At 40.0% G+C, this 23,764-nt stretch overlaps 1 protein-coding gene across 1 annotated transcript in view; it reads right to left on the reverse strand.

Moving 5' to 3' along the window:
- The window catches only part of CCDC80 (coiled-coil domain containing 80), a 35,786-nt gene that overhangs the window by 6,670 nt on the left and 5,352 nt on the right, over window positions 1-23,764 (reverse strand). Inside the window, exons 3-5 of the mRNA XM_061393117.1 lie at window positions 17,859-18,015; window positions 6,853-6,989; window positions 4,953-5,101 (exon numbers count right to left, since the gene is read on the reverse strand). Coding sequence (XP_061249101.1) covers window positions 4,953-5,101; window positions 6,853-6,989; window positions 17,859-18,015 — 443 coding nt within the window. The remainder of the gene's footprint in view (window positions 1-4,952; window positions 5,102-6,852; window positions 6,990-17,858; window positions 18,016-23,764) is intronic.

The following is a 23,764-nucleotide window of genomic DNA, read 5'->3' on the forward strand; positions in this document are numbered from 1 at the left end:
TATGTATTTGCTTTTCTTAGCTGGCATTCCCAAATTAGTGTGCATGTGCCCACTCTTTGGGGCTTCTGTCTTAGAGAAAGATAATTATAGCCTGAACCAGATGAGTGTCACTAAAGACCAGACTGGCTTCAGAGTCTGGTCAGCTGAAACCAGGCTGTGTAGACCCACCAACTCAGCAAATTTGAAGGAAAATTCCCATTTGGATACTAGTTTATTTATAGAGCTTTATATAGAAAAGAAAGAAAAAAATTCGGTTCTCTTTGCTTGGGTTTCAGTTCTGAAATGTGTTTATTAAGTCTCCTCTTTAGATTTAAGGGACTAGATCTGATAGAGTGCCTGATGAACTATGGATGGAGATTCGTGACATTGTACAGGAGATAGCGATCAAGACCATCCCCAAGGAAAAGAAATGCAAAAAAACAAACTGGCTGTCTGAGGAGGCCTTACAAATAGTTGAGAAAAGAACAGAAGCGAAAAGCAAAGGAGAAAAGGAAAGATATAAGCATCTGAATGCAGAGTTCCACAAAATAGCAAGAAGAGATAAGGAGCCTTCCTCAGCAAGCAATGCAAAGAAATAGAGGAAAACAACAGGATGGGAAAGACCAGAGATCTCTTCAAGAAAATTAGAGATACCAAGGGAACATTTCATGCAAAGATGGGCTCGATAAAGGACAGAATTGGTCTGGACCTAACAGAAGCAGAAGATATTAAGAAGAGATGGCAAGAATACACAGAAGAACTGTACAAAAAAGATCTTCACAACCCAGATAATCACGATGGTGTGATCACTCACCTAGAGCCAGACATCCTGGAATGTGAAGTCAAGTGGGCCTTAGAAAGCATCACTAGGAACAAAGCTAGTGGAAGTGATGGAATTCCAGTTGAGCTATTTCAAATCCTGAAAGATGATGCTCTGAAAGTGCTGCACTCAATATGCCAGCAAATTTGGAAAACTCAGCAGTGGCCACAGGACTGGAAAATGTCAGTTTTCATTCCAATCCAAAAGAAAGGCAATGCCAAAGAATGCTCAAACTACCGCACAATTGCACTCATCTCACACGCTAGCAAAGTAATGATCAAAATTCTCCAAGCCAGGCTTCAGCAATACGTGAACTGTGAACTTCCAGATGTTCAAGCTGGTTTTAGAAAAGGCAGAGGAACTAGAGATCAAATTGCCAACATCCGCTGGATCATGGAAAAGCAAGAGAGTTCCAGAAAAACATCTATTTCTGCTTTATTGACTATACCAAAGCCTTTGACTGTGTGGATCACAATAAACTGTGGAAAATTCTGAAATAGATGGGAATACCAGACCACCTGACCTGCCTCTTGAGGAATCTGTATGCAGGTCAGGAAGCAACAGTTAGAACTGGACATGGAACAACAGACTGGTTCCAAATAGGAAAAGGAGTACATCAAGGCTGTACATTGTCACCCTGCTTATTTAACTTGTATGTAGAGTACATCATGAGAAATGCTGGGCTGGAAGAAGCACAAGCTGGAATCAAGATTGCCGGGAGAAATATCAATAACCTTAGACATGCAGATGACACCACCCTTATGGCAGAAAGTGAAGAGGAACTCAAAAGCCTCTTGATGAAGGTGAAAGAGGAGAGTGAAAAAGTTGGCTTAAAACTCAACATTCATAAAACTAAGATCATGGCATCTGGTCCCATCACTTCATGGGAAATAGATGGGGAAACAGTGGAAACAGTGTCAGACTTTACTTTTTGGGGCTCCAAAATCACTGCAGATGGTGATTACAGCCATGAAATTAAAAGACGCTTACTCCTTGGAAGGAAAGTTATGACCAACCTAGATAGCATATTGAAAAGCAGAGATATTACTTTGCCAACAAAGGTTCGTCTAGTCAAGGCTATGGTTTGTCCAGTGGTCATGTATGGATGTGAGAGTTGGACTGTGAAGAAAGCTGAGCACCGAAGAATCGATGCTTTTGAACTGTGGTGTTGGAGAAGACTCTTGAGAGAGTCTCTTGGACTGCAAGGAGATCCAACCAGTCCATCCTAAAGGAGATCAGTCCTGGGTATTCATTGGAAGGACTGATGTTGAAGTTGAAACTCCAATACTTTGGCCACCTCATGCAAAGAGTTGACTAATTGGAAAAGACCCTGATGCTGGGAGGGATTGGGAGCAGGAGGAGAAGGGGATGACAGAGGATGAGATGGCTGGATGGCATCACTGACTCGATGGACATGGGTTTGGGTAGACTCCAGGAGTTGGTGATGAACAGGAAGGCCTGGTGTGCTGCGGTTCATGGGATCACAAAGAGTCAGACACGACTGAGTGACTGAACTGAACTGACCTGAACTGAACTGAATACTACTAATAACCAATGTTTATTAATTACTTGCTTTGTGCTAAGTTCTAGGCTATTATTACCTTTAATATTGAATTTACCTTTCATAATGATCTTAAGAATAGATAAACTTATTATCTCCATTTTGCAAATGAAAAAACTAAATCCCAAAGAGATTAAGCAGTAAGTCCAAGGTCACACAGCTGATAAGTGGAAAACCAAGAATCAACTTCAGGGTTGTCTTAATCATGCCTTTAAGTAATATACTATCCCACTTTAATTTTTAAGATCAATGATAATTATCAGCACAATGATTCCATGAGTTGTGACCATAAGTCATAGATAGCCATAGGACATCTAAATTATAATCATAGGCCATTCTGAATATCCATAAGAAATGTATATTCCTGAAACAGCAGTGAATATCAGAACTTGTAGCCTTTTACACTGGAAGGAAAATACATTTGCTTGTGTGTTGTAGGACCTCATCTAGTTCAAAAGACTTTAGATGCAAAATACGTATAATTTCTTAAGAATAAAAAAAAATGCAAATGCAAATCAGTGATCAACTTGAACGAGCACTGCAAGCTTTGTGAGTGAACAAAAGTGAGATAATGCCAGCTTTTCCTTTGAAGTTTTGAAACCCGTGACATTGTGATTATAAAAAGAACCTTTGCCCGGAAATGGCACGAATAATTCATCATAATGTCTGGAACTGCAGGTCTCGTGGCTGGCCTAAATCCTGATTTTTAAATAATACCAATGAGCTAGATGATAACTGTCTGCTTTACAGATCAGGCTATCTGAGTTTAATGGGTTGGTTCAATGGGTATACATCTTTCAGTCCTGGAAGATTTAGAATTAAGAAGAGGAAGTTTGGAAAGAATCAAAATTATAGTAATAATATATTTTTCTAAGAAGGATCCTGATTTTCTTTATGAATTTATGTTCTTGTGAAACTTAAGAGTATCTGGCTTGAAATGATAGCCTTGAAACTCCAAACTAGGAAGTGTGATTGAGTACGTGGTTTAGTGGTTTAGTTGTATGGTTTTAGGTTGAAATCTTACTAAGCATATACAGTTATTGGAACATTTGAGAAAACTTCACTGTATTTACAACATTAACTTATTAAATTTATGGATCATTTAAATACTCAGAAAGATTGTGCTTACTTCAAGCAATTGAAAGAAATATGGTAAATGTAAAATGACTGTTTTGACACCCAAAACTCTGTCTCCAAGATTTGATTCGGCATCGGTGCAAAGAGGTCGAGCTTTCAGCATTATTAACACTAACTCAGTGATGAAAGTTATTTGATCTCCATTAGCCTCAGTGGTCTCCATTAGTGTGAGAATAGTTACACTATTTAGATCATGGGATTGTTGTGAAACAACAGGAAGGAAGATGAAGTGCTTGGCACAAGAGGTGATTACGGCAACACTGGAGTGGAGGTAGGGCTACTTGCTCTTGTTATTCTCATGGGTGAGAGATTTTTAAGGCAGGTTAATTGGAAGCATAGGGACAACATAGCTGCTGCTGCTGCTGCTAAGTCACTTCAGTCGTGTCCGACTCTGTGCGACCCCATAGACGGCAGCCCACCAGGCTCCCCCATCCCTGGGAATCTCCAGGCAAGAACACTGGAGTGGGTTGCCATTTCCTTCTCCAATGCATGAAAGTGAAAAGTGAAAATGAAGTCACTCAGTTGTGTCCAACCCCCAGCGACCCCATGGACTGCAGCCTTCCAGGCTCCTCCATCCATGGGATTTTCCAGGCAAGAGCACTGGAGTGGGGTGCCATTGCCTTCTCCAGACAACATATCTAGAAAATTATAAACTGAAAACTTGGATGAATGGTGAGTCCTGTGCTCTTTAAAACGCATCATGATGTTATTTCCTAAGAGACCCAAGCTTCCCGAATCTAGAGGAATTCAGATTATCTATTTCCTAATCATAGAATTTTTGCTGCTGTAGGTGAAATTTCTGCATCCCTGCACCCCTTAAAGTCCCAAATATCTGTAGAATTTTCATCCATCATGAGAGAAGGGATGAAGAAGGGAAAAAGTAGAGTGATTTTTTAAAAAACACTTTTTTGTGTATGTACTGGAGTTTCCCTACAAGGGTTTTCAACAAACCACACTCCCCAAGGGATCAGGCATCTGGGTCAAGAGAATTTCTCCTTTTAAGGTCTTAGTGGAACTTTTGTTCTCTGCAGAGTTGGAAGGAAGCAGAAAATCAAGCAGTGTTCCAAATCCCATTTGGAACTAGAAAGGGCCCAATAAACATAAATACAATATACAAAGCCCCCCAAATTAACTGAATGAATTAACCCTCACAGAAAATCAGAAGTATGTATCAGTGTGCCAAAAAAAAAAGCAGAAGAGAAAGAAAAGACTTATCCAAAGCCACCAAATCGACACTCAAGCTTGGATCTGATCCCAGCCAGCCTTGCAGCCAGAGCCACTTCCAACAGGACAAGAATAAGCCTACCGGGCAGAGTGCTGTGAAGCACAGACACTTGCCCTTCTCATAGGGAAGGTCACCCTGAACAGACACGTCTGCTTTGTGTTTCTCTGGGGTTTCATTAGCTCACTCAGAACGCTCTCCTGCCTTCTTCCTCAGTGTCTCCAAAGATGTACCTGGATAGGAAGTTTTCCAGTGACTGCTTCTTGTCTTCCTTGCAAATGATGCCATCCTTCTTCTGCTTTTCCATGTCTTTGATTCGGGACTGGAAAGTATCGATCAAATCGAACACAGACTTCATTGCTATAGGCACCTCATAATATTGCTGTTGAAGGAAAAGTAAGAAGTATATAATGCATTAAAGGTGTTTCTTCCCTCTGTCCAAAGGGTGGAGAGCCTGGGAGAATTCATGGGAGCTCTGGGGAAAACAGAGCCTGGAGGGCTCATTCGTTTATAAACTCTCTCCTGCAATAGTACCTCTGCTGATGTTTTGAGGTTCTGAATCCATGAAACAACTTCCTTTACCTTCCATGAGGATTTCTTCTTAACTCTTTTTATTGGAAAGGGTCCATGCCTTCTTCACCACACATATCCTAGATTTACTTCCCTATCTCTGGAACTAACCTGGTTCCTGTTCATTACACAATCGGAAAGTCAGAAATTCTGTACCTAACACAAAAAATCAAATGCAAGAACATGTAAGAGTATCTGACCTCAGCAATAAAGGTAATTTTCCACCAGAAGGATGCCTGCTCTGTGGTCATCAGGAATCTACATGGGACGCCCCTAGTGGCCCAGGGTTAGTTAAGACTCCATGCTGCCAATGCAGGGGCTATGGGTTTGATCCTTGTTGGGGGAAGATTACACATGCCTTGTGGCACAACCAAAAAAGCAAATAAATAAATGAATAAACAATCTATATAAACTCTTTGTGATTCCCAGGGACTATTTTATTGAGTGAGCATTACTTAAAATTAGGTCATGTTTGCTAATGTATCCTCAGAAAAAAATTTTGGAAATCTAAGTTAAGGATAATGAAATTCAGTTTCCTGCCTCAAAGCTGTCTGGACTTAGAACAGCAACCTGAAATGGATTTGAGAGCTGGCTGAGCGTAATCAGCGTAAGCTAGAGAGAGAAGTCTGGACATGGCTTGGAGCTGTGCCCTCAATGGGACTTTAGTAAATCATGAAATGTGTAAGCTGGCAGACACCTTAGGGATCATCTAGTTCAACCTTTCACATTAGAGGTGGCAAAACACAAAAGCAGAATGAATTATTGAAGGGATCTCTCTCCAGATCCAGAAAAATGCTTCAGGCTGAACCAGGTATTCTAATAGCCCAGGCAGCCTTTTTCCTAAGGATTTTCATGTAAGCATGGGCTCTGGAACCAATCTGTGTGCATATGAAGTCTAACATTAACTGGGTGAAGTTAGGCAAGTTACTTAACGACTCTAGATTCCTGGCCTCTTTGAAACAAAGATAATACTTGTTATTTCTCTTAGAGGTTTGAGATAAGAATTGTAAACATTTGAGGTGAGTGCTTGGCATAATGAAAGAACTCAATAAAGTTAGTTATTATTGTTATTATTATTATTATGACTACATGGCATAATTTTTCATGGTTCAGAACTTTTGTCCCTATCATAGGAAGATATTGGGTGTAAAGCCCTACCGTCTTGCCCATGCTGAATCAGGAGATAAATTTCCAGGTTCTTCCAGAGTATGCCTATATTAAATCTGAGTTTTCTTAAAACAGAAGCTAAATGCTCTTCATTTTTTATCACCAGGGTCTGACACATCATAGCTATTCAACAAGTGTCTGGTGAATGCATGACTTTAATGTTACAGAAGAATTTAGTCTGAGTCAAGTAACTGAGCTACAGGGGGTCATCCAATCCAATATTTTCCATAGACCACAAATTCTAGAGGACAGTGGTAACTATTTGGACCATTTCCAAAATTTCCCATTTATGAAATAATTTGTGCTCAGTCATATGTGTAATAGACTCACTGATCCCCCCAAAATGAGTTTCTCTCTTAAGGAATGGCACTGACTATCCCAAACAGGAACCCATACCTTGACTCTGAGGTCCACGTCCGTGAGCACCATAAAGAAATCATTGTAGGTCATTCCATACTCCTTCCTCAGCTCGCTGATGAGATGCTGGTCTACCAAGTCCTCATCATCCACAACTCGCATAGGTTTCTCATTGTCTTAAGGCAAATGAAATGTGAATAAATATGGATGTGACCAGAAATCAGTGGGAACCAAAGGGTGGAGGATCTGAGCCTCCATCCCGAGTTAATCAGAACTGCTTTCATTAGTTGCACACATTCAAATAGTACTTTGTTTGAACCGATGTTTCCAAAGTGAACAAATATAGAAACAAATAAATAAATAAGCTCATTTTGAAAGTCACTCTTCCAAAGATGATCAAACCCCATCTCTGCCCACCCTGGTTATAGTGAATCAGAAGGAGCAATGTTCGAATGAAGCTACTGAGTCATTCCTGGAAGAAGACTGCCAACTCAATCTGGGGATGAGTCATTACTGTGACTTACCAGGGGAACAGACCCAGATTCTTTGCTTAAGCTTTATTTCACTTAAAATTTTATTTTAGTTTTAGTTATTTATTTAACTCTAAAATTGGTGTGTTCCTTCCTTTTATTAGAGCATTTTTTTGGGACACAGTGAACTGCATCATTGCTATGTGTGTGTGTGTTAGTCACTCGGTCGTGTCCGACTCTATGCAACCCCATGGACTGTGGCCAGCCAGGCTCCTCTGACCATGGAATTCTCCAGTCATTGCCACAGAGAAAAATAAAAAGCCTATGTTCAAATCTGGTCATTTGACTCCAAAAAATCAATCTATTCATATGATAAATTTTGTAAGTGAATACAAGGTTAAGTAAAATGTTACCCAATTTACAGAAGTTCTTAATATTTTATATATATATATATATATATATATATATATATATTTCAAACATCAAGCCTGAGAACTACTATAATTCAGACTGGGTCCTGCAGGTGCCACTGGGTTAATGGGAAGTATGAACATGACAAACTATTAATACCATGCCTGGAAAACACTTGGAAGTAATAGAAGGGCTTATTTACTTCTTTCCTCCCATACAGGTCACAGTGCTTCCCTCAACCTTATTAAATTTTTTATTGGTAGAATAATCCCCTGTATTTAAAAAAAATTTACAAATGTTAAAGTTAGCAAATATGTAATAATAAATCTATTACAGAAGGAAATTTATTGGTTATTATCAACACTGTTACCCAATGAATAGTACTACAGTAGAAAAAAACACAATATTGTAGCTACAAAGCTTATGTAGCTAAGTATCACAGACTATTCTGCTTTTACTGATATAAAGGGGGCAATTATAATTTAGGTATTACTTTGGTTTACTTGATTAAGATTGTTGAAAGTATATAAGTAAGAAGCTTGATTCTCCCAAGTAGATCATAATGAGAGGGGAAAGAATACTATCATTAATAAAATATGTTAATTTAAAAGAATTGTTAGGTTCTTCATGCTGTTGGTTTTTGTTTAGTTTATCTATTGTGTAAAAATAGCAACTTGAAGAATAAAATATGAAGTATGATGTTGTTGCTGCTGCTGCTAGGTCGCTTCAGTCGTGTCCAACTCTGTGCGACTCCATAGACGGCAGCCCACCAGGCTCCCCCGTCCCTGGGATTCTCCAGGCAAGGACACTGGAGTGGGTTGCCATTTCCTTCTCCAATGCATGAAAGTGAAAGTGAAATCGCTCAGTCGTGCCCAACTTAGTGACCCCGTGGACTGCAGCCTATCAGGCTCCTCCATCCATGGGATTTTCCAGGCAAGAGTACTGGAGTGGGGTGCCATTACCTTCTCCGAAGTATGATGGTATTCTTGGTTAAAAGGAAATAAAGCAAAAGAAAATACATCCATATGGGAATATACATAGGAAAAAGTCCAGAAGTACATAGAGCTAACAATAATAGTTGTCTCTGGGGAGTGAGAAGAGGTGAGGTAGAAACTTTGTTTACTTTATGTGAGCCTATATTATTTAAATTTTAACAAGGAGAATATTTTGTGATTAATAATATTAATATCAGAGAAGGCAATGGCACCCCACTCCAGTACTCTTGCCTGGAAAATCCCATGGATGGAGGAGGCTGGTGGGCTGTAGTCCATGGGGTCGATAAGAGTCAGACATGACTTAGCGACTTCACTTTCACTTTTCACTTTCATGCATTGGAGAAGGAAATGGCAACCCACTCCAGTGTTCTTGCCTGGGGAATCCCAGGGACGGGGGAGTCTGGTGGGCTGCCGTCTATGGGGTCGCACAGAGTCGGACACGACTGAAGCGACTTAGCAGTAGCAGCAGCATGATGATGAAGGAAATCATTAAAAAACTGATTTGTAAGCATCTTTAACAACTAATGTTCTGATTTTAACACTGTACAAATCAGATTTTATCTTGAACCTAGGAACTGCTATTTTTAATCCTCAACATACATTCATTTTTGCTTTTATTCATTTGAAACTTCTTATTAAATTTATCCAGATTCTGCCAAAGCTCTCTAGTGTTCGTCAAGGGTGACAGGGTTTAAAAGCAAACATTCCTTAGAATGCTAAGTCAGTTTAGTCCTGTCCGACTCTGTGCGACCCCATAGACGGCAGCCCACCAGGCTCCCCTGTCCCTGGGATTCTCCAGGCAAGAACACTGGAGTGGGTTGCCATTTCCTTAGAATACATCCTATAAATTGTCCACATGGTCCCAATCCAGCTAAAATGATTCATAGATCCAAGCCCATTTTGTGGGATTTGGTCATTTCACAGAATCTGCCCCTGGACCTAAGATTTTTGAGGAGGGACAGCAGGGAGGGTGAGCTCTGCTGTGTGCTGATGAGGACTGGCCCTATAAATGAAGCACTTGCCTAGTTTCTCACCCTTTAAGAACTCCAACTCCAAAAAGTCAGTGGTTAAATTCAGGTAGTAGTAAGTTTCTTCATGTATTTGTTTTTCCATGTCTGACTATAGACAGCAATGACACTGCAGAAAAATTCAGCTTCAAAGGCAACTTATTAAATACGAACTGTATGCCAGGCATTGTATCTAAAGCCTCCAGCTGTGACTGCTGCCTCTCTGTGATACCCATGGTTTCTCCTCCTCCTCCTTCTCATCCCTAAATTCAGGCCATTCCTCCAGTGTCCTGGGACAACTTCAGCTCTCTGTTTGCTTCAGGAGCTCCAAATCTGCTCTGGCAGTTTTTCAAAGTAGGATTCACTGTATACCTTCATCATGAGCACCTGGAGTGCATGTAAAATTACAATCCTTGGACCCAGATCTATCTGGCTCATGGCCCGAGGAGCACCAATCAGTTGTCTCAGGGCCAGGAACCGGACAATTAGGTAATACCCTACAGCCCCAAGCCTAACCAGCTGGGTGAACACCTTGTGTTTCCCATGGAAACCCCAATAATAACCATGGTCTAGGCTCTCTCTTCACTCTGGCTTCTGCTTCCTGACCAAAACTTGGTGTTCCTCCCATGACCTTGTGAGGTGTGGTGCAGTTTCCTCTTTGGGTAATGAATGAGTAATATATTCCATTTTCCTTTGACATTCTGACTTTGCTGCACCACCAGACCTTAATAAACCCTGTCCTGAAGTAATGCACAATGTAAATAAAACATACTTATAAGGCACTTAAAATATAATTATCCTATTCAAGAAGTCAATATAGACCAAAAATCTCTTGGTTGCATTTTGGATAAATCTGGAAGTAAAGACTCCAGCAGAGGCTGAATTGTTTTTAGTTGATAATGGATAAATTTAACTAACTTTGTTGTCAATCTGCTTGTTCCCTTCTGTTTTACTCTATGAGTGAGTTGTTTCCCTGCCTAGCACCCAGTTGTGGGATGAGTGAGTAACTGAATTGAATGAGTATGTGGCACTAGCCTGGCCATTTCTCATCTCAAAGCTGAAGCTTGCATTTGGTCCCTAGAACGAACAATTTGTCTTATCCATGAAGAATGTGTCCTGTCAGGGGCTTTTCTGTCCTACAGACTGACTACTAAACCTAAGAAGTTATTTGAAATTTATTTGAAAAATATGTGTAGAAATCTTTAGTGACTTCACTTAATTTACCAAATTAAGTTTGAATTCTCTCTCCTGGTATTTGAAATTATCTAAAATTGGGTGCCAATCTACATTTCTAGACCTCTCTTCCCTTCTCTCTGCCACTCAACTTTCTGCTCTAGACCAAATTTAACTGCAAATCAGAATCACTTGAGAAACACTTTTAAAACAAACTCCTGAACTCCACCCCCAAACTGGGTCAGTATCTTATAAGGAATACCTATAAATTGAGATTAAAAAGACCAACAACCCAATGGAGAAATAAGCAAAGGACACTAAAAACAAAATATAAAGTTGCCTGAAACATATGAAAAAAATCTTCAATCACATTTATAAAAAGAGAAATGCAACCCAATTCTATACCACACTAAGATACCATTTTTCACATACAGCATTGGCTAAAAACATTCACAAGTCTAATCATACATTCTGTTGAAGATGTTTGGAGATATGTTGTAAGATAGATCTTACACATTTCTGGTGGTTTTGCAATATCATACAACTTACATGGAGAGAAATTTGGTGATATCTACCAAAGCTAGATACACTTTCCATTTGACCCAACAATCTTACTTCTCAGAATCTATTGTAAAGAAATACCCACATGCATAGAGTGATATGTGTACAAGGTTAAGTCTGAAATTGTTTATAATAACAATATACTGAGAGCAATCTGAATGTTACTCAACAAGGGGAGTGGTTAAATAAACTATGGTAGAATCTCAGTATGACTTAATAAAGAATGAGAAAGATCTCTGTGTACTCATAAGAAAAGATCTCCGGGAAATACACTTAGGTGAAAAAAAAAATACAAAACAGATATATAATATTTGTACCAGAGATCAAATTACCAATATCAGCTGGATCATAGAAAAACCAAGAGAATTCCAGGAAAACATCTACTCTGCTTCACTGACTATGCTAAAGTCTTTGATTGTGTGGATCATAACAAATTGTGGAAAATTCTTCAAGAGATGGGAATCCCAGACCACCTTACCTGTCTCCTGAGAAATCTGTATGCAGGTCAAGAATCAACAGTTAGAACCGGACATGGAACAACAGATTGGTTCCAAATTGGGAGAGGAGTATGTTAAGGCTGTATATTGTCACCTGTTTATTTAACTTATATGCAAAGTACATCATGCAAAATGCCAGGCTGGATGAATCACAAGCTGGAATCAAGATTGCCCAGAGAAATATCAATAACCTCAGATATGTAGATGACACTACCCTTATGGCAGAAAGCAAAGAGGAACTAAAGAGCCCCTTGATGAAAGTGAAAGAGGAGACTAAAAAAGTTGGCTTAAAACTCAACATTCAAAAAAATTAAGATCATGGCATCTGGTCCCATCACTTCATGGCAAAAAGATGGGGAAATAATGGAAACAGTGACAGACCTTATTTTCTTGGGCTCCAAAATCACTGCAGATGGTGAATGCAGCCATGAAATTAAAAGCGCTTGCTCCTTGGAAGAAAAGCTATGACAAACCTAGACAGCATATTAAAAAGCAGAGACATTACTTTTCCAACAAAGGTCCGTCTAGTCAAAGCTATGGTTTTTCCAGTAGTCATGTATGGATGGACCATAAAGAAAGCTGAGTGCCGAGGAATTGATGCTTTTGAACTGTGATGTTGGAGAAGATTCTTGAGAGTCCCTTGGACTCCAAGGAGATCAAACTAGTCAATCCTAAAGGAAATCAGTACTGAATATTCATTGAAAGAATTGATGCTAAAGTTGAAGCTCTAATACTTTGGTCACCTGATGTGAAGAATTGACTTATAAGAAAAGACCCCGATTCTGGGCAAGATTGAAGGCAGGAGGAGAAGGAAACGACAGAGGATGACATGGTTGGATGCCCTCACCAACTCTATGGACATGAGTCTGAGCAAGTTCTGGGAACTGGTAATGGACAGGGAAGCCTGGCATGCTGCAGACCCTTTGAGGGAAAGGGTCAATTTTTCAGATGCTTCTGTGGGGTCACAAAGAGTTGGACACGACTGAGCAACTGAACTGAACTGATTGGGTTCAGGATGGGGAACACATGTATGCCTGTGGCGGATTCATTTTGATATTTGGCAAAACTAATACAATTATGTAAAGTTTAAAAATAAAATAAAATTAAAAAAAAAAACAACACAAGGAAAAAAAAAAGAAGGGAAAAAGAATAAGGAACTACTGGGTAGCACAGGGAACTGAATTCAATGTTCTGTAATAATTTGTAACAGAAAAGAATCTGAAAAAGAGTTTATAATTATATATACACGAATCACTTCGCTATACACCTGGAACTAATACAACATTGTAAATCAGCTATATTTCAACAACAAAAAAAAATTTTTTTTTCCTACTCAAGGTAATAAAACACTTGTCTGTTTAAAAAAGAGAAGGGGAATTATAGGTATCTATATTTATTTGTGTTTGCATAAAGAGGCCATTAAACAGATTAACAAGGAATCATAAATATTACTGTGTGAGCAGAGAATAATAAGGGTCAAGAATGGGTGTAAGACTTGTCTGTTAATGCCTTTTTATATAGTGTTTGACTTTGGAATCCAAAAAATGTATCATTTGTTTAAAAAACTGAATAAAAACAAAAAGTACTTTTGATAGAGTCATCATCTATCAAAAAAAATCTACTCAGTTTCAAGGCTCTTCCTTTAAATCCGCTCCCTTTTCAAAACTCTGTGATACATACAATACTGTGATAACTGCAACTGGATAAGCTTGTCCCTTCACACATTCTTCAAGTGCTTGTTTTATACACTTGACTTATCAGGCACTTTTAACCCCTTGCTTGTCAGGGGTTGATCTTGACAGCGATAAGCTTGATGTTAGAGGCAGTGCAATGGGTGATGACACAAGTTAGGGGACAGAGTGATAATCAAAACCTGAACAAACAGAGAGGGACACCAAAGGCATTGTTTGGAAGTCTGATCACTCACCCAGCCTTGTCTCCTAGCACAGAATGGCAGGGTCTAGAGAAGGCAGCTGCTAGGCATTGTCACCACTGAAGAAGGGAGGAATTGGGACAAAGGGTCAATTTTTCAGATGCTTCTGTGGGGAAGCAGTATTTCTGCCTTGTTATGGATCCAGATGGTTGTGAGGTTGTCCATAAAGGACAATTCTCAACAGGATCAAAGACAGAGTATTATAGGCTGAAATGGATTCTATCAGACTCAGGTATAAAAGTTACTCCAGAGACTCACCTAGAAATTCCCTACTCATATGAATAAGGAATCAGTACTGCCTCTCCTTGTTGCCACATTCCACTTCTGCCAACTCTTCCTCCTTCCTTTTTTCCTTCCTTTAGAAGAAGCTATCAAAAAATTTTCTTTCCCCCCGCAAAAATGTCCTATGTTTTAGCTCTTAAAGTTTAGTGATCAATACCAGCGTCAAAAATATTTTTCACCTATATATTTTGCTAAGCATATAAATATACATATATGAAAGAAAGTGAAAGTGAAGTCGCTCAGTCCTGTCCGACTCTTTGCGACCCCATGGACTGTAGCCTATCAGGCTCCTCCGTCCATGGGATTTCCCAGGCAAGAGTGCTGGAGTGGATTGCCATTTCCTTCTCCGGGGATCTTCCGACCCAGGAATCAAACCCGGGTCTCCCACATTGCAGGCAGACGCTTTACCGTCTGAGCCACCAGGGAAGCATCTATACATATATACATGCCCGCTATGTTTTCCTCCCTCTTATCTTTTCATTCTGTAATAAAATGCCTTTAGCCAGCAACTCCTTCCCACCTGACAAACTTCCTCTATAATCCATCCTCTTAGCATAGACACCAATATTCCTATTTCAAATTGATATTTTAAATATGTCTGACAATTAAGAATGCCTTTATGTGTTAGGTCACTCTATATTTTATCTTAAAAAATTTTTTTTCTTTATTTTTAATTTGTGTGTGTGTGTGTGTGTGTGTGTGTGTGTATGTTAGGTCATTCTAAACCCTCACATTTAATATACTCTGGACTGCCAAAACAGGATAGGCTTCTTCTGCATTGGAATTTGCTTAAGAATGAATAACTTTCATTAGGCTAATGACTGAAATCTTAACTCTTCCTGGTGTTTGTAGGTCCATCACGTATAATCCAAATACATTTAGCAAGATGGACCAGCTGGTGAGTACAGCCTACACTGTAGCTGGATGTGGGCCTTTGTTTTTAAGGCCCCGTAAAAGTCTGGAAGAGTAGAGAGTGCTTGATTTATTTTTAAGGAAAGTAAGGCCATCTGATAGATTTCCAACTGAAAATCGGTCAAGGCTGGAGATTGGTTTACTGAGACCATGGCGCATGCCAACTTCTATTTTCTCATGGCTGACTCCCAGTCTTGGCTGAATGCATTACAGCCTTTCCCATAAGGGTAACCTGGGACATGACACAAGGAGAGACAGGCCTTCCAGGAATTAGATGAGGAACAAAATCAAAGGCCCCCCAAATCATGTCCAAGCTGCCATTCAATGAGTGGCAAACACCCAAATCACAATACCTGACTTCCAATAAGGCAGAAAAGAAAATCTTCATCCTCTACAGTTCATATTCAATCCAGATGTCTAAAAGACAGCAGGATTCATGCTAACATGTTGCCAAGGCAGCACCAGATGTTTGTAGCAGTTAGGACCATGCACAGGTCGAGGTGGAAGACATAATGATTTTTCCAAACTTCTCTGAAATAAGGATTGAGAATTCTTTGTGTGAGTTGATGGGTGACACATTTGCCACCAGGAACACCTGGTGGAGGAAGCCTTTCATCACCAGCCAGCAAGTCTCTGTAATGGATTGTATGCCTACTTCCTCTCAAGACATCTGGATTATAATCAAGCTCACTGGCTCCTGCTACCATTTGACAATACTGGAAGCCAAAGGTTGACTCCCGGTTAAGCACCAAATATGTGGCTTTGCAGTATTAGTCTCTAGGCCTTCAGTTTTGTCACCGACAGGATTAATGCAGCCTGACCCTGAGGAGCAGCTGTGAGGATTCCTTGTTAATGAGCAGAAAGCAATTACAAGTATTTTTCAATTATAGTGCTCTAGGCCCTCTGACAGCTCATTGACCACAGTAACAGCATTAAATCCTCATCATCACCTATGAAATGCATATAACCATGTTCTAAGCTGAGACTTAGGAAGTAACTTGCTCAAGATGATGATAAAGATGATAAAGCTCAGTCGTGTCCGAATCTTTTCGACTCCATGGACTGCAGCCTGCCAGGCTCCTCTGTCCAAGGGATTTTCGAGGCAAGAATACTGGAGTGGGTTACCATTAACTAGCTCAAGGTTACATGCAAATACATTGTGACTGTGGATTTGAACCTCTTTGACTCTAGAACCTCTTTTGTGTCTTTTGCCTGTATGGTTATTGGTTGTTGTTGGTAAGAACACTCTCTCTTTTTGTTCTCCTTGAAAAACATATGCATTGTAAGGGGAATCTTCCTGACCCAGGGGTAGAACCCGGGTCTCCTGCATTGCAGGCAGACTCTTTACCATCTGAGCCACCAGGGGCTCCTAAGACATTGGAAAGGATGCTATTTATTTTCCTTTTGAACTATCTCAGGGAAAAATGAGCTAATAAAAATAGAGAATGCACAGCTGAAACTTCATACCCAAATAAATTAGGGAGACCTGCTGGCCAACACTGTATCTATAGTAAATAATACTGTATTGCATACTTAAAAATTAGTTGAGGATAGATCTCACACTAAGTGTCTTTATAAAAGTAAAAAAATATATATGATTTAGAAAGCTAGACTATGTTAAAAATCAACTGACATTATCATGACTTAATTACAATGATACATGTTCATAGCACTAAGAGTATGTGACAGAAAAATCCATGAAGTAACATGTTATATTTAATGAAGTTAAATGTTAATTAATGGAGGGACTTCCCTGGTGACATAATGGTTAAGATCCTGTACTTCCACAGGACAGGGCAAGGGTTTGATCCCTGGTAGGTGAAGTAAGATTCCCACATGCCGCGGTAAGGCCCCCCACTCCCTCACAAATTGCTAACTAATGGGAAAAAGTATGTTTTATGTGCTTTCAGACAAAATATATTTTATGAAAAATATGCAGGATATGCAAATGACACAAAAAGGATTTTCATTATAGTTGAAACAACAGTAAACAAAAGTAGAGAAATTATGTAAGAAAGAAAGATTTTTGTTTTAAAATAAAGCTCTAGAGATGTAATAGTTATAAAAGAAACTGGGTGGATCAGATCTGGGGCTTCTGACCATGAGGCATAACTACTCACAGTAAATTTGCCATGTTCCCACAAGAACCGCGGCGAGTTAGACCTTAGCTGCCCAACACTGAGTTGTATGCCTCACATCATCATTAATATGAAAAACTGTGAAACCTCTACATTCAGCCAAATTCTTCTGCTTTCCAAAAGGATGTGGGCGCCGTTCAGTCCGTATTTCCAGTGACTTTCCATTTAGTTTCACAGCTTCTCTCAGCCCCTGCTCACTCTCCCCAAGCCTGGCCAGAGTCAAGGACTCCGAAGGGTGTGTGGGACCCTATTTATGAGGGAGTTACCTACAGCATAGAGGCTGAAGGAGGATCAGATGGTGCTGCTCATAGGCAAGAAGACTCAGGATACAGAAGAAAGTGTCAGAATACCTCTCTGGCTATTCTATATCAGAATACCTCCTCCACCCTGCCCCACTGAATTACTTCTCTCCTTGTCCTCCATCTTACTGACTTTCAAACTGTAGACAGTTTGCATATTTTTCATTTTAGTGTCCAAAACTTAAGCCAGAACCATCCAGGACAGTTATATAAGTAGTTAGGCAGACTGACCTTTGTTACCACAAGAAAATAGCCCTCTGGAAACCCAAATTTTCCTTTTGATTCCCCACTGACCTCTCCCATAAGGCATGCCCCACCTTAGCTAAGAGAAAATCAGTAATATAATCATTAAGTTGTTTCAGAGAACCTAGCTGGAAGTGGTCGATTTTCATGGTGCTGTTGCTGACAGGGCCAAAGATGGTGATCACGGAGACTTTCCTGGTGGCCATCTTGCAGAAACTTTCCAGATACTCATCTCGCTGCTGCACATACATGCTGTTTTCAGCCTTGGGAGCAGTGATCAGCTGGAGGAGGGCAAAAGCAAGCAAAACAATTAACTCACAGTGATAGTTTCACACTGAGGGAAAAATCAAAGGGATGATCTAGACTACAGGGCTGGTGGTGACTGACAGGATGTGTGTGTTAGTCGCTCAGTCATGTACAACTCTTTGTGACCCTACAGACTGTAGCCCACCAAGCTCCCGTGTCCAGGGAATTCTCCAGGCGAGAATACTGGAGTAGGTTGCCATTCCTAAACTAGACTGACACCTAAACTGGATCATTTTGTTGGATAGTTAGCATAATTAAAGCCAAAAGAGACCATTTGGAAAGGCCTTTTTAAAAAAATGATTCCAGACACTTTAGAGTTTCTACTCACTTCCACTATCATTTGCCTTCATTATCAGTCTCCATGTATCTTGGTTTTCTCATTTATGAACTCTGCACAGGAATACTTCTTTCACAAGGCTGTTTGTTGTAGGCATTATATGACACTTGGCATGCAATAGTTGTCCAATAAATGCTATCTCTCTCCCTTTATTTTGATCTTCATTGCCTTAATTGGCTGCTCAGACACTCGTGAATTCGGTGGCTACCACTATTATTTCACATCTTACAGGGCTGAGTTTCATAGCCAGGTCTTGGGCACTATGAAACACTCCACGGCTTAGAATTTTCATTAGGTAAAATTCAGAGAATTTTTAGAATGGCCCTTTGGCCCAGTTCTGTCTCAGAACATAATCACTGTCACACTGGGCCTGCAGCTCGTGGTGGATGTCTGTGATGCTAAAACCCTCCAAGAGGATGAATTTTTCTCTTTCTGTTCAGTCTTCTTTCCAATTCAAACCTGGCATTTTTCACCTAGCCCCTGTGTCTCTCTCACTCAATTTGACCCCTTCACTTCCCCTGAGGAAAAAGAAGACAGAGCAATAAAAAGAGATGCTTTAGTCACCAGCTATCTGGGAAAACACAGACTTCACTATTTTGGATAAAATGAGGATACTCTTATTTTTCAAGGTTCCTCTTGAACTCTCTCCCTAAGAATGCCTCACCGCTGTAATCTAGCCAGATATAAAAGCCTTTCTACTATGGTGATTATTTTTGTTGCCTTTTCCTGAGTCTTCTCCAATTTTACTAGCTTCTTCCTGAGCAGAAACCAGGATTGTGTAGCACGTCTGACGAATGTGTGGGCATGTGCTGTTTGCCCTGAGGTGGAAGGACATGAAATTTTATTCTGATGATGACTAGATTTTTTTTTTTTTTTTTATCTCTTTAACCCTAAACAGCTTAACCAGCTGATGTCTGCAAAAAACATGGTTTAGTCACCCTATGCAGGCTTCTCATTAGCTCAGAGGCCAACCTCTAGACCAGGGATTGAATTGGACCACCAGAGAGTTCCCCCATCTATACACTTCCTTTCATTTGATCAATTTATCAAGCACTGTTCTACTTTGAAAAAAAGTGCTTAAAAAAAGTTAGTCCCGTCTAACCTTACAAAATATTCCTGAAGTTTGTGGCTATTAGCTTGGCATTTTGCAGAAGGGAAGTCTCACCATGTTAAACTCTTTATCAAATACTTTATCAAGATAGTAATAAATCTGGTCCCAGCTCATTTTGCTGTTTATTTTGCTCTGTCCAAAATGTATTTATTGTGGCCTGCAGGCGTTCCCTTCGAAGAATTCTCTGTACTTGTCAAAAATACTATCCTTCATGGAAATCAAAATGAGTTCAATAGCTTTTGAGTAGAACATCAACAAAGATTTTTCCACGATGAAGCATTTGTTTATGTTTTCTCAGATTGTTATTTATTTTAAGAAGACATGATTTCATCTATTTTTGATTTTGTGTTTATGTACTTTTTCATATGGACAGGGTGGGTAGGAAATGCTTGGTTTAGAAATATAATTCCCCAAGAGGAAAAATAATAAAATTTTCCCTTAATTTATTCATTGATTCACACTTAGCCTTAAAAAAGATTTAAGGAGGCTAGAGAAAGATACAGTGATGGTATTTTTGCTTTGTTAGTTTTTTAATTAGCTACATGGCATTTGAAAATATTTCTTTAGTTTTGATGGTAGTCCACATCCAGGTGTTTTGTTTTCAGTTGGTATATTTTAGTCTTTTATTTTTGGCTTTTCTTTGCTCATAGATACACTATTTTGAAATACATAAAATGACTATTTAAGTGAGAACACAAAATAGTAAAAAAAAAAAAATGAAAGTAACATGTCCTGGTAATGATTTTGGACTCCCTGACCTAAAGGAAGGATGAAAGAAAGTAAAAATGTTAGTTGCTCAGTTCTGCCAGACTCTTTGAGACCCCATGGCTGTAGTCCGCCAGGCTCCTCTTTTCATGGAATTGTCCAGACAAGAATACTGGAGTGGGCGGCCATGCCCTTCTCCAGGGGTTACCAACCCAGGGGTTGAACCCAGTCTCCTGCACTGCAGGCAGATTCTTCACTGTCTGAGCCACCAGGGAAGCCCCCAAGGAAGGATAGGCTCATATTTAGAATATATGCTAGATGATTGATAACTACCTGGCTCTGAAACTTCAGATCCATGCATAGACTCCATTCCGTTCATGGACCCTTACAGTCCACAGACAGATCATGTTATAACAGGATTTTAAGAGTTCTCAAAGCCCCTTCTGGTCTCTTTCTTCCCCTTGTGCATAACAGAATTTCAGAGAATATACAATCATACCGAACCTTATCCTGCCAGGCAGCTTCTCCCATGTATCTCTGAACATAGTAGCCTTAGGCTGGGGATACCCAGTGGGAACTGCACTTAAATAAGTAGAGGGCTCTGAAGTTTACTTTCACCTCAAGCCCTTTGCCCAGGGAAGCCTTAACCCACCTGGGAGGTGACATTCATTTAGCATGACTCACTTCCTAGATTCTAGCCCTCCACAACCTGGCCTCAGGCTCTCTCTTGCTAAACTTTCCTCCTATTCCTCCCTTATGTGACCTCTTCACCCTGTAGCTGGACTGGGCTAAATTATGAAATGAGAGGAACCTGAAGGGCACAGAGAAAGGGTGACTGTAGTCAAAATCCAAAGACCTGCATTTTTGTCCTAGTTCAACCCCTGGCTACTCTGTAGCCTCAACAAAGCCTTTTAACCTTCTAAACCTTGGTTTTCTCACCTTTGGAACAACTTCCCTATGAACTCATAAAATAGTGAGAATCAAGCGTACATATTAGTATATATATTATATAAATATATACAGGCAGTGTACACCAAAGCATCATGGATGTGTGCTGCCTCTGAATAATTCACTCACATTCCTTCCTTTACCTTCATCCATGTCGCCCTTCTCACCCAGAATCGCCTCCCCTCCCTGCCACCTTATCAGAATCTGAGTCATTCTTCAAATGCAGCATCCTCCTTAAAGTCTCATCTATTCCACAACGATCACTTTCTCCTTTTAATTACCTTTCTTATTATCTGCATGGCTTACCTGGAATTTATGTATTTCCTTGATTTACCATTTTGTTTTACGCTTATGTCACATCTCCATAACTACAGTACCGATTCATCAAGGCACTGAAGCCCCAGCCCCACTACCGCCCAGTAGGTAGTAGAAGCATAGTGCTCCTCAGGTTACATCCATCACTCCTGCTAGAGGTGTGGTTCCCTGCTAGATGCAGCCCACACACCATTGGTAAAGACACTCTCCTTTACATTCAATCTGCTCCTTGAGTTTGCAGCACACAAAGTGCTGCAAAGTGAAGGAGGCTGATCATCCGAACATATTTCAGGGACTCTTTCCCTGTGTATTGACATCTATGTCCCATTCATTTTCTAGCGTGGCAGTACTTCAAACAGTGTTTAAAATGGTAACCATTTCCAGTCTCCTCTTTTTAAAAAGAGCATTTTAGAAGACTGAAGAGACTGAGCACAGAACTTCCCAGTAAACATTATTGTCTGGCACTTGGCCTCTTTCTAGTCTGGTGGTGATAAATCAGGGCATGTATCATGAAGCTAGAATTGTGTTGTTCTTTTTTATGTTTCTGTTCCAACTTTCCAACTGGCATGTTGGCACAAGGAGCCTCAGACTATAAGGAAGCTAGTTTGCATAAGTAAAGGGTGCAAATGGGAGTGGGAAGATGCTGGAGGGAGGATATTTTAAGTCAGCTTACTCCAAGTATTGTGTTAAGCTCAAAACATTAGACTTTTACAGGATTCTGAGAAAAGGCATTCCAGCTGGTAGTCTGCCTCAGTAAATAGGAGGTTTATATTCTTTTCTAAAATTAAACCAAGTAAGTAGATTATTGTCCCAATATCCAAATTTCTGTAGTAAGGTTAAAAGTACTAACATACTTGAATTACGGGAGATCCAATCTCCAAAGAATACTTGAACTTGGATCTGTGTATTTCAGCGTGATGAGGCGTCTTGTTCATTGACAAACAGGTCAATGGGCGCAGAGCACAGCATGATGACTTTTCAGCTATACCCCACGTATTCCAATGTTTCCATGATAAAAGACTCATCCATATTCTCAATTTTGTCATCCCCAGACCAGCATCAATCAGTCTGAGGGATTAGATTAACTGGGATTCAATCTATTGTTCTCCACTTGACTAGGTGGAAAGCCAATGAGTTGAGGTACAAAGAACTAGCTGGGTATTAAAGGCAGAAACTCTACATTGTTGCCCAGCACAAAATGTTGACAATTGGTATATCTTACTGTTTTTCTGAGTAATTCAAGATTGAAAAGGAATTTTAAAACATTTGTATTACTAACAGGTTCATTTCTCAGTTTCTGGTTCCCTTTATGGCACAAGCCCACAGTAAGCTCACATCCCTGGGAAGGCAGAACGGGGAAGTGATTGACCCTGAGTTTAAAATCAAACATATATCAGTTTTAATTCTGGCTTTGTCATGTATTGGCTATACACCTTGGGAAATTTCTCAGTCTGTCTAAGCTTCTGTAAATGGAGTTAATTAGTTCTTCCTCATGGGATTGTTGTGAAAATTAATCCACAGTCTCCGAAAAGCACCTTGCAGGATGTGCCCCTGTTGGTTGACAGGCTGAGAGACAGAAGGTTTGGAGGTGTGACCTCTGACCTAGCTCTACCTGTAGCTCCTCTGAAGACCACTAGGATGCTATTCATCCAACTATAACCTGTACCATCACTGCCAGTGTTTCTCTAAGTAGTTAAGTATTAAAGAAGGATATAAATAAATGCAAAGGACTAGGTTATTGTCACTGAGCACCAGGTTACTGAAAATCTGGAAAGATAAGCTAAAAGGCCTGCACAATTTCTTGGAATGCAAATCTCACTTCAGTTTGAGCAAACTGGGTTAGGTTGAGGCCAGTTGAGGGGGGGGGGGGCTATGTTGTCATCTGTACTTTAATAGCTTGGAGGCTGCTATGCTTTAATGAATATTAATTAAATCACTGAAACTTCCTGAATAACATCAGCCATGTTTGACAGGAAAAATGAATGGAAAAGAGATAAGCGGCACCAGCAAAATCTTTCTCCCAGAGACACTGGTCTCCTCTCTGTCTGGTTAAAGATTCCTCTCCATCTTTTGACTTTCCGTTGCATTTATTTTATAATGTCTTTTCTAATCCATTTTTATTTTCGACATTATTAGCTCTTCAGAGAACACAGTTCTGATACGATCGTCAGCCAGGCACACAATGGGACTGAAACGCAAAGCTAAAATGCCTCCTGTTGGTATGTTCTTTCTAATAACAATCCTGGATCTTGGTCCAACCCCAAAGAGCAACACTGCCATGAGCAAGCCCAGCTGGTTTCTGTTTTGC

This window comes from Bos javanicus, chromosome 1, assembly GCF_032452875.1.
Source record: "Bos javanicus breed banteng chromosome 1, ARS-OSU_banteng_1.0, whole genome shotgun sequence".
Lineage (NCBI taxonomy): Eukaryota > Metazoa > Chordata > Mammalia > Artiodactyla > Bovidae > Bos > Bos javanicus.